The following is a 16,322-nucleotide window of genomic DNA, read 5'->3' on the forward strand; positions in this document are numbered from 1 at the left end:
TGGGGGAAATTAAAAACAACCTGACCTTTGTTGTGCCCGTTGTGTGTGATAAAAGATTACTTGGGCAAGGGAACAACCCTTAATGTCGCAGTCGTTGGAATATTTACCCATGAGGACATCCCCTGGGAGAGACCAGGGGAGGATGTAGTGATGTATGAGCTCTCCAAGTAACTGCGGTGGCTACTTTCTGATCTTTTTTCCTTTCCAGTGGTACATGAACGGCAGTAAGTATTTCTTAGATCTGTGGAATGTTATGGATACTCTAGCCATCTTCTACTTCATAGCAGGAATTGTGTTCAGGTGAGTAGCACCTTTTCTTGTGGCCGTACTATGGCCTTCCTTTCTTTCCAGGTTTTGACTACAACCCCTAACTAGAGTTTGAGAAAAAACATGTTCCTGAAACACCCTGTTCTTTACGAGGGCCAGGCATACTGCCAAATCTTGACTCTAAATTTTTAATGGCAATTAAGGAAATAAAATAAGTTGATCCGATAAACCACCTGCATGCAATATTTTCTCTTTGGTTTAATGGAAGGTGAGTCTATCCCTGGATTCAAAGATGGCTTCCCTAAACTCAGATCCTTCTGGGCCATCAGACAGCCCTTCTTAATCTCTAGATTTGTGTGAGCATGTTTACAAGAAAATGGTTGAAATGGGCGTAGATTTCATTACAATGACTGGTTATACAAAACATTTCAATGTTTCAGTGTATTTTTATGTGACTTCCGCATGCTTTACCCAATGCTTCTCTTCATTTTCTTTTGCTGTCTCCATCAGGCTGCACTCATCTGATGAAAGCTCTTGGTATTCTGGGAGAGTCATTTTCTGTTTGGACTACATAGTTTTTACTCTGAGACTGATCCATATTTTCACCGTTAGCAGGAATCTAGGACCCAAAATTATTATGCTGCAGAGGATGGTAAGGTTCTGGCAGCTCTTCAAGAGTTCAAATAAATGATGTGACAAGGCGCCACATCACCACTGTTCTGCTGATGGCAGCAAGTTCACCCCTTCTCTTAAATCTGCTAAACAGAATTAATTAAGATTTAAATAGGAGCTAATTAAGAGCATGGCCTTTTCCTCTTCCTCTGTACAAGGTTGAATTTTAGTCTGAAAAAAGATCAAGCTGAAGAGGAGATAAGAAATTTTTCTTCCTGGTGGCTTTTGTCTTGCTTGTCTCAAATGCAAGCCATGTAGGCTTTTCGGATGCTTGTTCTCCACCCTCATATCAAATCGGGCAGAAAAAAAGCCATGTATGGCTTGCAAAAGGCATACTGATGTATTTGCTTGTTGTCCTTTTTCAGATGATAGATGTCTTCTTCTTTCTCTTCCTCTTTGCTGTGTGGATGGTGGCCTTTGGTGTGGCCAGGCAAGGCATCCTGAGGAAGAATGAGCATCGCTGGGAGTGGATATTTCGATCTGTCATCTATGAGCCGTACCTGGCTATGTTCGGGCAGTACCCTGATGATGTTGATGGTAACTATCTTCTGTGGGTGGTGGAATGCTCTGCCCTTTCAGTGGCTGTCCAGTCCTGTGTTCAAGTGGGAGAGGAATTCCTTTGTCTGTGGTTTTCAGGGGGTCAGCAGCTGACTGGTGGCCCTGGCTAATGCCTTTGGAGCAAGGCCTGCCATGTGAAATCAGTTCCCCCACTGTCCATATTTCTGATGCACAGCATCTGCCCTTTTGTTCCCTTTTCTCCAAAGAGCATCAAAGCAAGGTTTTGTGTCTGACGGGGAGGGGGGAAAGAGGCCATGTGTGTTGTGTTCAGTTGCAGTATCTGGGGCTAGGCACAGCAGAAAGAAGGGGAGAGGGCTCACTGTTTGCTCTCCACTCTTGCCCCCTGAGGTACCACCTACAATTTTGACCGCTGCACCTTTTCTGGAAATGAGTCCAAGCCCTTGTGTGTGGAACTGGATGCCAACAACCAGCCCCGCTTCCCAGAGTGGATTACCATTCCCCTGGTGTGCATATACATGCTCTCAACTAACATCCTCCTCGTGAACCTGCTTGTGGCCATGTTTGGGTATGTAATAAAGGAGTGACCATTTGCTTGTGATCACTGCATCGATATCCCTCTGGGAAAAGGAATAAAGCCCTGGAAAATGGCAGGAAGCCATGCCTTGGAGTCTGCACGTCGCTTTTGCAGACGAACTGCTGGGACTAGTCTGGAACAGGGTTCCCAACTCAAGAGACCTCACGAGTTAAGGGTGGTGTGGGAAGGTGACCAAAGGCAAGGTTATTCAGCATTTCTCACAGCAGTCTGCCTGAAGCTGGTACAATGTTCTGGGGATGGGTTGCTGTCTGTCCTTTTGCTACTTCTGTAAGTATTCTTGGCATGCAGTTATCAAAGAGGACAGTGAAATAAATGAGGTTTGCCTCAAAAGGTTTGTTCAGCCTTTTATATTAAACCTACTGTCTTTGTATCATGGAAGAAAAGCAGATTTCTTAGATTTTGGTGTTATGACAGGAATATTTGAGTTTCCCACGAGTTTTTGGAGTGCATGCCATGTTATCTGCTTAGGTATTGTACAGCGTTAATATTTTTAAAACTGGAAACAATTAAACAGCTCTTAGCCATCACCACCTGGAGGGAAGAGCTGTCAGCTGGATCCTATAAGACAGAGTTGGTGTTATATTCGGAGTTTCTAACAGGTCTGTAGTTTCATGTGTTGCCACAGTTCATGCTGTGGAAAAATTTAGGGTGTGTGACTCCTGTGTTTAGGAAAGCCTTCCTCCTTGTGCCCCTGCTTGCTCCTGTGGTGGGAGGGTTTCCTGACTGTAAGTACTGCTCCATAGAATCCTACCCTACGATTAGGTAGGAAGTACATAGAGCTACTTCATCTGTTTGCCCTCATGAACCTAACACAGCTGTTCTCTTTGGCAGAGACGCTCAAGGTTTTTTTTTGTTTTGTTTTGTTTTGTTTTTTTTTTGTTTTAATCAGCTTGGAGCAGTTAGTAGGGTAGGGCAGAGCTAGGCTGTGGTCCATGCCATGAGTTGAGAACCCCTCAGCTTCAGGATCTGCTCCTCCCTCTGCTCTGAACATTATTCCCATGCTGACCTGGACTCCAAAGAAGGTCAGAAATGTGATTTTTGGCAAGGCATCTAGAATGAGTGCCAGGAAAGTGTTGAAGCCTATCTGCCTATTATACCTGTGTTTTCCTAACCTGTGCAGGACCTGGGAACATAAGATAATGTTTATACTCCCTAGAAAGGGTGAAAGCAATTCACATTAATAAAGGAAAGCATAGCAGTAAGCCAGCTGTACCTTAGAAGCCTCTGATATTTGTTAGAACACTTATTTTAACAGCATGTAAAAGTTATACAGTTACGCCAATAAAAACTTACTTTTTCCAGTTCAGCTAATTTTGTGGATGGACCTTATAGGAGTTCCCTTAGTTCACATTAACAGTAGACTGAACAATTTAATCAAGCAGGAGTACTGAACTCAGGAAGGTTTGTGGGCAAACAAGAACCCAGCATGTCTTCTTGATGCAGTTAGAAATGTCTGAATCTGAAATGGTTCCTCCAGAGACCAGTGTGTACATCGTATTTGTCAATCTCTAATAATGCTGATGTCTGTGAGACACCAGTCCAATCAGTCTCTATCTGTTGTTAAAATTAATATATCACTGGTAGTAATTATGACAGAGAATCCAACTTATTTATGTCTAGTATGCATTAACTGAAAAGGATGCATATTACATTTCACATGTTTTAGATACTTCTGAAATTCAGGATTATATTTATCATCTAAAACAATAGATAATTTCCACCAGAAGACTTGCAGGTGAAGGTCTTTGGTTATCTTGTGTGAAGGTCCATTAGGATCTCAGCACAGACATTTTGAAAACATCCACCTGCCATTTAGTGACAGCAATAAAAGGTCAGCCAGTCTGTGAGTTGCTTCCTCTTGTGGCTGTTGCTTTGCTGGGTTTGTACAGTGCTTAGGTACAGTAGGTTTGATCCATGCCTGAAGCTCTCATTAATACTGCTACTAAAAAATCTCAGGAGCTTTTTTTTTTTTTTTTTCTGGAAATAGCCTATTTTTATTTTTTTGCTTAGAAAGAAATAAGTCAGCTGGTGAAATAATGAGACAGTATCTTGCAAGGAAGCATTCTGTTCTCATGTTTACGCTGGAAGAAAATTGCCTACAGCTAAGGTAGTGAAAGTGTGTGGAATATTTTCTTCCTGTTCCTTATTTTCCCAGTTTATTTCTAACTTTTTTTTCCTACTGTTTTAGTTCCTTCCCTTTTCAGATTGCTCTCTAAAAAGGCGTACAAACTCAATAACCTTCCAACCAGTAGAAATGAACAGCTCCAGGATGACTTTTCAAAAACTTAGCCTAGTATAATAAAGAGAAACACTGTGTAACTTGCCTCTGATGCAGTTCTTTGGCGAATAACTAATGCTATATGCATTTTCTCTTTCTTTGCCTGTTAGTTACACCGTGGGATCAGTGCAAGAGAACAATGACCAGGTGTGGAAGTTCCAGCGTTATTTCTTGGTCCAAGAATACTGCAGTCGCTTGACTATCCCCTTCCCTTTTGTCATCTTTGCCTACATATTCATGGTGATGAGGAAATGTTTTAAATGCTGCTGTAAGAATGAAAGTAAAGAGCCATCTATTTGTTGTGAGTAGGATTATTCTGTATTGGAAAAAATGTTGCTCGTGTTGAGATTCCCATCTCCCACCCCCCATCAGCTTTGGCTTTGGTCTGGTCAGAGAGCTTTAGTATTCTACCACGAGATCTGCTCCACTTGAATACTGTGCAGAGTTATCCAGTGCTTTCCTGTCCAAGCTGTTTTGAGGCAGATTTACCTCAAATACGTAAATCTATTAAGTCTTTGATTTAATTGCATTAGGGCTGCCTTTGGTGCTTGTAGCTTTCAAAGTTTTTAGAATAAGAGCACTGAATAAATTAATTCAGAGCCATTTCAGCAGCAGCTGAAAGTCATCTGCATGTTCTGCACGAAAAATCTAAAATCTCCAGCTTCTCATCAGCACATGGTAGCGTATTCCTCTTGTGCTGTTCCCAAGCGCACTGAGCCCTCATCTTGCATGCTCTAAATGTTGAGGTAACTTGTAAAAGAGGTGGTGACCTTAGTCTCTGATTGCTACTCTACCTTCTGAAACTTCATTTCTTTTTTTCGTTCCATTGCAATCTACCAGCTAATACAGCTGGTAGCTGCAAGGGCAGCCTGGTAGAGCAGTTTTCTTCAGAGGCTATTCTGCCTGTGAGTGAGTGAAAGAGAATGCAGAGACTTTTCTGGGCCTTGGTGGATGGACAAGCAGGCAAACCAACTCAGAAGCACAGAAGTGGCTCAGCCCTCTAGTTATTCCTTCCTTAATTCCTCTGTCAGAGGGCACAGATATGAATTGCATTAATAAGCTTTTTTACCCCCAAGAAATTGAATATTTTCAATTTTTAAGTGCTATTCAGAAGCAGATGAAAGACAATAAGTTGAGTTAATTGACAGACTTATTCCTCTCCATCAGCATCCTGACTGTTGCCCTGCAGCACAGACAGGATTTGTGACTCATTTAGGAGAAAGACGCCTGCTTTGGGCTATAAAATTCCTTACCATTGACTAAATCATCGTGGCTGTCCAAAGCACTTCCCTTTCTGGGGAGGTTGTTTAACTGCAGATATTTCTGTCAGATGATGCACAGTTGATCTTCCAGTGAAAGCAAATGAAAGAATTAATTTAAGCCAGAATATCACTTTGGTTTAGCTGCTGATGGGTACTGAGAACTGTATGGAGAAAGCAGACTAATGCACTGACTTGCAAAATCCTGGCTTCCCCACTAAACTCTTGTAAAAGTGTTCTGGTTGGGATTTGGGTGAATAAATGGCCGTTGGTGTCTGGGACAACGGATGATGCTCTGTGAGGTCAGAGGAGCAGTGCGTGGAGGAATCAAAACTTAAATCATTTGTCAGCTGTTGGCTTCTTTTGTTTCAGGAAAGGGTATTTGGGGGTTGCAGAGCGATGACTGACAGAAAATCTAGGCTTTGGAGCTTTCCTAGCTCCCTTGCCTCTAGCACAAAATGCTTTTGTTGTGGGTTTCCCAGTGTGAAATGTGCATATGCATAGGAGAAACACAGCTCAGAGCTCCCATTCCCAAAGAGGCATTATTGTCACACTCTGTACTATGTGATGCTGAAGAGGGATGTTTGTCCTACAGCAACAAGCCATGTGCAGCGTAGATTTATTGAACCCAAAGAAAGCACTGGAGAATTTAATACCATTTCAGTGTTAGTCCTCATGAGACTGCCTCAGTTCCATGCCCACTCCTACAGTTTTTGAGCCAAAGCTTTTTCTTGAATTGAATTAACTGCTCCTGAAGGTACACATACACCAGTGCCTCTCTAGAGGGCAGCAGTTGGTTTGGAGTTGCCAACAGATAAGAATCTAAAATTGATATACAGGCCTTGTGCTGATGATTGATGAGAAAAATGTAGCTAACTTTTTTTATTACTACCCATGTGGTTTGTGCTAGTCTGGTTGGAACGGGACAAAATGCAGAATTATTATCCTAGAGGACTTTGATGTCTTGCTCTGTGTCATTCTTTAATTTACAGCATCAACAGGAGATGCTTTTTAGAGAAGACCATATTTCAGCGTTTTGAAATGTTTATATTCAATGAAAAGTCATACACATTCTTAACAGATGTTACTCTTAACACTCTAATATGGGATAATGTAGAAATAGTAAGTGCAAACAAAGCTGAAAACCACAAAGCAACTTTCTGTAATGTCCCATGCTTTGATGAAATGGCTTCCGTTTCACAAAACACTTGTGCTAACAAAGATTCAAAAACAAAAATCTGCAATTTGTTGTTTTTTGTGTGTGTACATATGTGTTTTTTAAACCAACTCTGATTGCCAGGAGCATACAGTAACATGCATCCATGTCATATTTATCAGAGCTGTATCACAGGTGGGAAGTGGGGCTGAATGTTCTGTATGTAGAGGAGGTAATCATTAGCCTCTGGATGCAAGTGTTAACCCACCTTTTAGGCATCTTGACACCGGAGACACAGATGAGCTGAATCTAGTGTGGTGGTGTTTGTGTTTTTTTTTTCATGTACATTCCCCAGGCTCAAAAAATGAGGACAATGAAACTCTGTCATGGGAAGCTGTCATGAAGGAAAACTACCTTGTCAAAATCAATACCAAAGCAAGCGATTCATCGGAAGAGTATGTCTGCACTTCTTTGTCTTCAATCTCTTAACTTTCTCTTGAATGTTTTTAGTGAAACCAAGTTTTCAGCAGCTCTCCATGTTTACAAACTAATGCATACATAAGTAAACTCAGCATTAACTTGCCTTTTTATTTTTTACGAAAAATGATTTCTGCTTCTTTTAATCTGTTGCTGTAGACTGGCTTCAGAAATAGTTGATTGAGCTGGTAAAATGCGAAGACTACCACATCATGACGCTTTGATTATCTCTGGGATCTGTTCCAGCACTTTCAGAATAATAGTATAAGTGGAAAGAGAAAGTAAAGAAAGCTAGAAAACAGCAACAGTTGCCTGCTGTGTATGATGGCTTAATTTTGTAGCTAGCTTCCAAGAACTTCAGAATTTCCCTAAATCAGATGTAAGGGAAGAGCTGATAAGAATGGGTCGAAAAAGCCAGAGACTTCTATGCTCCTTTGCCCATGCAGTGGACATTGCCATTCACAAATACTTATTTATGTTAAGACCACACAGAGGCACTGAGCATTGGATAATAAGTTAAATACCCCCAGAATACGTGTTTAAAATTTGAAGCAGAAAAGTCTTGACAAGAAAAATGGAAAAGTGTTAGCACTAACAGTAATTCATATGTTAATGCAGGTGTAAGAAAATAAATAAATACATAAAAAAAAATGTAAATAACCAAACTGTTCCTGACTAGGGGCATCTGCAGGCATTCTATTTTTAACTGACCTCTGTCAACATGCAAAGAAGAAAGTCTTCTGAAACCTTCCAATTCAGTAGTTGCCTTACATAAACTCTTTGGCCATTGAGGACTAGATGTCTTAGCTACAGAGACTTCTGTAAGGCAGTTCTGCAGTTTTGCAATGGGAGGGTGGTTAGCCAAGACTTTAATTCCTGGACTCAGCCACTCTTTTCTGTGTCTTCTTTCTGTTTTCAGGATGGTGCATCGATTCAGGCAGCTGGATGCAAAGGTACTTGTTTCATACTGCTCATATTGGGGGATGTGCCTCTGTCTGGTAAAGCAGGTAGCAATCCACCTGGAAAACGAGCACCAAGAGCCCTTTGTGGTCTTTGTTGCTGTCGCCAGGACCCCATCTTCATTGTGCTTTTTTATGGGCTCCTTTGTACCTTTGATTCCATGTGTAGCTTCATATTGTGCTGGAAAATGAAGTAGAAAGATGCTTACTTACTATTTGAGAAGTGTTTTTCAGTACTCTTTATTGGATGGAAAGCATTAAAAAGAACTTCTATCTATAAATCTGTAGTATTTCGCTGTGTATATGGCCTTTGAAACACTGAAAGGAAGAAGAGGCATTACACAGATTATACCCTTCTCAAGCGCATGTTCTGTCAACTTTAGCCTCTGGTGCTGAAGGCACATGGTAATTCTATGTTTTTTTTAAATTAAGCTCTGCTTTTAAAATGGAATGGCAGTTCAGATATTGTGGCAAACCTGGTGATACTTCAGACAGCACAGGCAACACCTAGGTAAATAGAGAAGGTTCTGTATGTATTTCAGGGTGGGAAGATCTGTAATTATGGTTAAAATGACCAGTTCTCATCTGGTTCACAGAGACATATTGTGTTGAACCTATATAAAGCTGCCAATCTAATAGAGACCCTATCATTATCAAAGTTGTCATGCAAGTATACTTTTTATGACTGTGAAACTGAAAAGACCTTTACAATGGGTATTATATTTGAGAGAGTGGCTGTTTTGTGACTTTTGCCTCTGAAGTGGCTAGCAGTTGCACTCGTGTGAAGAAGTCCAAGGGTGAAAAGGCCCACATACCGTTCAAAATACGTCTTTTGATAGTTTAGATTGCAAAATCATAGCTTTCTCTCAAGACTGAAATGGAAATGGTGAGTGGCTGAGTATGTGTATAACAATGCTCTTAAAACAGAGGAAATATGATAACCTTAATTTTCTGCTGAAAAGCAATACCCAAACAGTACCTCTCCTGTGATGGAATACTTTAGAGCTGCATTGCAGCAAGCTGTTTTTTCTCTTCATACCTTCAGCTTTAATAATGGAAATGTACTGAGGCCAGTGCTTAAGAGTAGAGTCCTTGAGAGCAAGACCTCCAGGGATATCTCACTGATTCTCATTTGAGATGATGATCTAAAAAAACAAGTCTGAGGACATAACCGAGTCCTAGGCATAAGCCCTGATGATGGGATAAACTTCTCTTTAAAGCTGTTGTGAATGTCTCAAGGTATAATGGGCATTGGTTACAGCATGGGAAGGTAAGGTTAGACTTCGAGAAGAACTTGGAGCAGTTGTGAGATTAGAGCAACAGGGATCTCTGCTAAAGGCCTTGATCAGGATTTTCTAGTGAATACTGCCTCTGGGGGCTGCTCCAGATGGCCTTTTGAAGTTCACTCCAGCCCTTTATGTCGTCGTTTTTGTGACAGAGCATCCATACTGCTCTACCTAGATTTTGGAGGCTGTTCCATCTACGAGAATTATTTCTCTGAAGCGTTTTTTTCTGAAAAATTGTAGTGACTTCCCAAAAGAATAAGGTCTTGTTCTATGTGAATCACAGTGCTAGAAACTGTTCCTTGGTTTGGCATCTCTGGACATATGTGTAACAGGTAATAAATGAAACAAGTGTTTAAAAAACAACTCACAAAAATGTACTTTTATGATAGATTGGCTCCACAAAACTACACTGATCTGCAACCTTTGCTTTGAAGGAGCAAAAGGAGATAGAATATAGATTGGCACCTGTAGCTGTCATGATGCCTGCTTGTTAACTGTCTGGATTACATATTTATTAGGTCTCACTGCATTAATTGCGTTGCTGAAAATGGTAATGGGTTATATCTTTTCAAGTACTATTGTATTTACGATAATGTTTGGAGAGGCAATTATTTGTTAATCATATTACTTGTTAGTATTGCTTTCCTGTGAAAAGTAATATTAACATTACTTCATTTGCCACCATGGTGTGACTACTGAATACAAAGAGAAGTCAGTTATTGCTTTCTCAACTTGCTAGAGTCTGCAGGGTAGCCAGGTAAGCAGGAGTCCAGATAAGGGTTTTTATGCCTGTTGCTGCTGATCAGCTAATGCATGGTATTTTCTAGAGTACGTATGTTCTAGAGTATTTTAAGGTATTTACAACTGTTTGCTTATTTTGCTCTCTTCACTTTATCCTGAGCTGCGATCATCTGTTGGAATGAGTGAGTTAGATTGACTTTGTATACAAACAAACTTTTTTTTTTTTTTTTATTCTTAAGCTTTCTGATTTGAAAGGCCTCCTAAAAGAGATTTCAAGCAAAATCAAATGATTGCAGCTGAAATCCTAAAGTAACTACGTGAGCAGGGTAAGTCCTCTTTAAACTCATTCTCTGGCTTGAATGATTAACCATCATCTGTGATGTTAAATCATATGTTTCTGGAAGAACAATTGGTATTAATTATTGATGCTTGTATAGGTGTTGTCTAATATTAGAAGAGACATAATTAAATTCTCTTCCTCATGTTTGCTTTTTTTTCCTGAAAAATATAATTTTCCATGTGGTGTTTCTAACATGTTTTGTCAAGGCGTAAAATACCTTATTCTGCTCCCTTGTCTTTGAAAAACTGTGAATGGACCAAAGTTACTTTAGTTGTCTTTGTGCTGGAGGCCCTCTGGAAAATTAGGAGCTGCTATGCTGAATCCCTTATAGTTGACTCATTTTAACTCTGAAGAACATAAAAGCCAAATAGAGACAGATGTGTGGGTAGGAGTAACACTTACTTTCTCACTATCAAAGTTGGGCGTTATGGCAGATCACTATAGGCTTTCTGAGTCTTATACAATAAACTTTAGAGTGAAGAATTGACTCCAAATCTCTCAAGCTACCATCCAATGTCTGGTCATAAGCCATGTGTCCTTTTCCATTATGGTCTGTGGAAGAACTGTGTTGTGGCCACATGTCACTAGAGAGCAGAGCTCAGCGCCTGCCCCTCTGCTCCCCTCGTGAGGGAGCTGCAGGCCGCCATGAGGCCTCCCCTCGGCCTGCTCTGCTCTGGACTGAACAGAGCAAGGGGCCTCAGTCACTTCTTATACGCCTTCCCCTCTAGACCCTTCCCCATCCTCGTAAGCCCTCCTGTGGGCACTTCCAATAGTTTTATGTCCTTATGTCCTATGGTGCCCAAAACTGCACAAAGCACTAGAAGTAAGGCCGCACCAAAGCAGAGCAGAGTGGGTCAGTCCCTTCCCTTGACTGGCTAGCAACGCCGTGCTTGATGCACCTCGGAGTGCTGTTGGTCCTTCTGGCTGCAATATTCGGAAGGCTGAGGAGTTAGACAGTTGGTTCTATGTGAAGTCTGCAGTGGACCCACAGCCAGAAAGACCCACAACCCACAGCCTCGAGACAACGCAGAAGGGAGTGATACCGAAAACAGAGGGAATGGCAGCTTGCTTTGGCAAGGACTACTGGAGGAAGAGACTTCCCCTGTTGCTTGAGGTGCCCTTGTAGAACCTCTTTGTAGGTAACAGGGACTGCAGAAGACCTGTCGCACTGGGGAGATACAGGTGTTGACAAAGCCAGCTCAGCCTGTTCCCTGTAGAATGACCAGTCCAACCAAGAAGCAGTGACTGTGATAGTAGTAGGGGTCTCTCTTCTGTGGGGAACAGAGGTGCCCATTTGCCAACCTGAACTACTTTCAAGAGAAGTACGTGCCTACCAGAGACTTGGGACATTTCCAGGAGACTACTGCCCACTGCTGTTATTTCATATGGATACCAGTGACATTCTCAGGAGCAGTCCAGGGTGTATCATGAAGGACTACAGGCAGGGCATTGAAATCAGGCACGGCCGCCATTTTGCAGTCACTCGCCAAGGCAATCCTCCGGTGCAGACATGTGCTGCAGCAGAGCAGGGGATCAAGGCAGACAGGGCTTTTCTTCTGCATTGAGGCCATTTGAGGCAGCTGAGGGAGCCGCCAAGACCTGGCAACCCTCCCAATGGAGGCTGATGAAGCACAGGTGGAGCCTCCTGTTGCTTGAGAACTGAGAGGATCTTGTGGTAATGTGGCAGTGGGCAGCCATCTTGGTCATAGTGACCATAAAGCAGTTGAGTTTAAAATTTTTGGTGACAGAAGGAAAACTGCCACCAAAACTTCAGCCCTGGGTATGGGGAGAGCAGACCTCAGGCTGCTCAGGGAACTAGTTAGCAAGGTCTCCAGGTTTCCACTGGTTTTGAAGGCATTGGTGTCCATCAGCACTGGTCATTCTTTAAGCACCACCTCCTAAAATCACAAGATCAGTCAAATGCAAAATATTGGAAGTCATGAAGGCAGGGCAGAAGGTTGGCTTGGCTGACCAGGGATCTTCTTGTGGAGCTTAGGCAGAAAAATAAAGTGTATGGCTGCTGGCAGTAGGGCCAGGCATTATGGAAGGACTACAGAGACTCTGTTCACCTTTGTAGGGAGAAAATTTGTGCTGCCAAAGCCCAATTAGAGTTGAAGCTGGCCAGGTCTGTGGGAGACAATAAAAAGGGCTTTTTAAAGTATGTGAACAGTAAAAGGAAGACCAGAGAAAACAGGTCCACTACTTGATGGGGATGGTCACTTCAAAACCAAGGACATAGGCAAAGCAGAGACGTTGAGACGTTTAATGCCTTCTTTGCCTCTGTCTTCAACACTGATGATGGATTCATCCCAGGATGCTCAGAGAGCTGGCTGACATTATCACAGGACCTCTCTCAATTATTTTCCAATGGTCTTGGGAATCTGGAGAGGTCCCAATTGACAGGAAGCTGGCAAACGTTATGGACATGATATTCTGGATAGGTAATGCAGACAGCTCCATGATCTGAAGTGCTGTGCAAGACATCCAAGGCTCCAAGTGGATGTCTTCAGGATGACAACAAAATGTGGTGCTGGGTTGCAAACTCTAATTTTTTTCTTTTACTCACCCAGGTACCAATTCATCTAGAATTTTGGAGCTGGCAGTTACCACCAAATAAATGGAGACAATAGGATTTCTTTTATTATTTGGTTTTGATAAGACAACATGTTCTGCTTGTTGGATGATGACATTAAAACATAAAGACTGTTTCTCTTCTGTCAGAACTCCCAGGTTACCCAAGCTTTCCTGTTTCCTCATCTCCCCAGATGTTCAATGTCAGAAGGTAGTCCTTATCAGCTTCTGTTAAAATGTACTGTTAATTCCAAGTGCTGTGCTGCTGCTGCCAAAATCACTCTGCTTTTGAATTTCACTCAAAAGGGTTTGTTCATGGGACTCTTTACACATTAATTGCTTGTCTTAATAAATCTCCCTTCCCTCTTCATGCAGTAACCAGATCTAGCTTGTTAATTATACAGTCTGTCTGTAAGACCTGCTGAAGCTTGTAATGCTGGTATGCCAGAACGAAGCGTATTGTGGCATCATCCCCCTGGGGAAAGATAATCTTTGGTCCAACATCAACATCTTGGACTTCACTAGAACAGTGTAAACTTACTCCTGCTCTACCTGGAACTGTGCAGCAATGCAGAAGCTCAACTCTTGCAGTCTTGCATGGAAGGGATACAATTCTTATTGAAGTAGTTTTGAAAGGCCTTGAGTGTAATCTTTGGTTGTTTCTATGGGGGTAATTTTTATACTTGGAGCATTGTAATTTGTTTTAAATTTTTCAAACATCTGTTTGCATGTGTTTGTATAATGGATATAAAATTGCAAAGATTGGCAAGCTTTACATCTTCTTATACTTGCTGTGGTGAGGTTGCTGTTGTCTTTTGTGAAATAGCCGTGCAATCTTGTGGTGGTTTGTGTGGTATAAATGGTGCATTACCAGCTGAAGGAAGACTACTCTGCATGGCATGCATATGCCTTGGAAAATACTGTATCCATCTTCATCCCCAATGACTAGGAACAATCTCTCAACATGTTTGATTCTGGAGACTTTGATATTTTCCTCTTGCTGGCAATGGCTATCTTAATCCATACGCTTTACCATGATTTACAGCTAGTCTGAGGGCTGTCAGGCAAAATATATGAGTGCTTATGCAGATGATATGTGAGATCTCCAAGTGACTAGTTGGTGGTGGTGGAAAGGGAACTTCTGTGGTAGCAGAACACTCCCCAGGCTAGTCAACTTGGCTTGTGCCAATAGAGCCATTTACTGCCTGGCTAGAAACCAAAGCCTATGTACAAAGCCTGTTTCTGTACACAGTAGTATTACGTTCCAGTCCCTGTGTGCTATGAAAGCATGTTGACCCATAAGATGAAGACAACCAGGACAGGACAGGGCTACAAAGCATGGATGTGTGGGGAAATGTTTCTGCTTCTGAGATGCAACCAACTGAGGTGCAACTGACTGACCAAAGAGGCCAGTACATGTGTGCGTTTTACCCAAAGCTGGGGTCTAGAGCATTGCCAATAGCAGTGTTAGTAACTTATATATGAAGTATTTCAGTCTTTTCCTGTAAAAAAGATTGCAAAGTCCTCGATAAGACCTTTGCTTATTTCTGTGGCACATAGCTCACATCATAAGTTAAGCCTTAAGATAAGCCTCCTTTCTGGAAACTTTCTTCAATGTCACTTGGATGCCTCAAAGTGAAAGTTGTGCTTTCAGTGCATTTCTTTCACGTATAAAACCTGTAGTGTACTTGCCAGAAGATACAGTGATGCAGTGATGTGCTCCTATGTAAAACGATGAAAGTAGCTTTGAGACATGGCATGAAAAATCAAAACCCTGCAGCAGCTTGTCCCAGCCCCAGCTGCTGCACCAGCAGCAGGAATTGGCCCCATGGCTACAGAGCCCTGAGTGCCCAACATGGGCCCAAGGTGCCCAGGGGGCTCCCTGGCACCTTGTCACAGCCCTGCCCATGTCTGGGGGAGCCTGGCTGGGTCCCTCACACAGAAGTTTTGGAACCAGGCGTCCACAAAGTGCTGCCTTGACATAGCTCATCATACACAACTGAAACCTTTAAGCAAGGGAGTCTCTACAATGTTTGGTCATGAGATGAGGAGTGACCATGGACATCTATTTTGCCACACAGATGTTTGCTCTATGGTTATCTCGTGGCAAAGCTTTTGAAAGATCTGGGGAACGTAATGGTGAGTTGGGCATCTTCCTGTACTAAAAGGCACGTGCGCCAGCTTTGCTGTCATTTCTGTGAGCACGAGGGTCTGTCAGGAGTAGGAAACCAGGCAGCTGTTTCGGAAGAAAGAAATGCCTAGAAGATCTGTCCCATTGAGGTGATGGTGATGTGTGAACATGGAGTGAGAAAGTGGCTGCTTCGGGGAAGGAAGTGTGCTGTGGACAGATCATTTTGCAAAAGATTTTGGAGACGTTTCCATCGTTCAACGATTTGGCTGCCGAGAATGACATAAGCAAATGGCCCTTAAAACCATCGTGTCTGTAGGCTTCCAAAGCCTGGACCTAGACTTCTGTAACCTGCTCAGCGATCTCTGAGACAGAGGAATGGAAGTGGAAATTGGAAGCTTTTTGTTAAAAATATAAAAAGGCTTCACCACTTGCCAGTTAGTTTGCCAGAACTACCGAGCAGTGTGCCTCCCTTGCAGCTTCGTGTGTATGGTAGGTCTCGTTCTCTGCGACGGCAGCCATAAAGCCAGGTATGCTGATTTACAGTGAACCTGCCTGAAGCTCAAATGGAGCCTGCAAATCGCTCTCTGGCAGGGTGTGAAGCCAAGATGCTCAAAGGTAATAAGTCAATGAAACATCACTATGAAGAACATGCTAGCCATAATACTCATAATACTCACTGCTTGACAGTAGTTATCAACTGTAGTGAGAGCAAAATGGGTTTTACTGTCCCCAATCAATAAACTAGTATACAAAATTATTTCATAAATATTGTTTCTTTCCCCTTTGTCTCATGTTCTTCTGGTTTCTCCTCCTGGGCGTGCTTCCCGGCACCCACCACGCTGGAGCACACCAGTGCCTGTACATACCCTCTAAACACACCTGTGCGTGCCCGGAGCCGAGGGCCCAGACGTTGTCACCTCAAGTTTGGTAACGCTGGGCTGGGCCCTGTGTGGGAAGGGGGTGAGGAGGCAGCCCCAGGGGTCCCTTCCCACTACCCGCTTGGTGGCCCTGTGGCTTGGAGAGCTGTGGGGATGGGAAGCTGTGAGGGGACAGGGTGGCGAGAGGGCTGTG

General features: G+C 42.6%; 1 protein-coding gene across 3 annotated transcripts in view; it reads left to right on the forward strand.

Moving 5' to 3' along the window:
- TRPM8 (transient receptor potential cation channel subfamily M member 8) overlaps nt 1-16,017 on the forward strand; it is a 42,699-nt gene extending 26,682 nt beyond the window's left edge. For all 3 annotated transcript variants that reach the window (XM_032189759.1, XM_032189760.1, XM_032189761.1), the window contains exons 18-26: nt 209-300; nt 778-919; nt 1,305-1,476; nt 1,846-2,023; nt 4,442-4,632; nt 7,102-7,201; nt 8,143-8,176; nt 10,449-10,535; nt 13,120-16,017. In XM_032189759.1, the coding sequence (XP_032045650.1) occupies nt 209-300; nt 778-919; nt 1,305-1,476; nt 1,846-2,023; nt 4,442-4,632; nt 7,102-7,201; nt 8,143-8,176; nt 10,449-10,499 (960 nt within the window). In that variant the 3' untranslated portion in view covers nt 10,500-10,535; nt 13,120-16,017. The remainder of the gene's footprint in view (nt 1-208; nt 301-777; nt 920-1,304; nt 1,477-1,845; nt 2,024-4,441; nt 4,633-7,101; nt 7,202-8,142; nt 8,177-10,448; nt 10,536-13,119) is intronic.
- Nucleotides 16,018-16,322: the final 305 nt, after the last annotated feature.

This window comes from Aythya fuligula, chromosome 6 (assembly GCF_009819795.1).
Source record: "Aythya fuligula isolate bAytFul2 chromosome 6, bAytFul2.pri, whole genome shotgun sequence".
In the NCBI taxonomy this organism is placed as follows: domain Eukaryota; kingdom Metazoa; phylum Chordata; class Aves; order Anseriformes; family Anatidae; genus Aythya; species Aythya fuligula.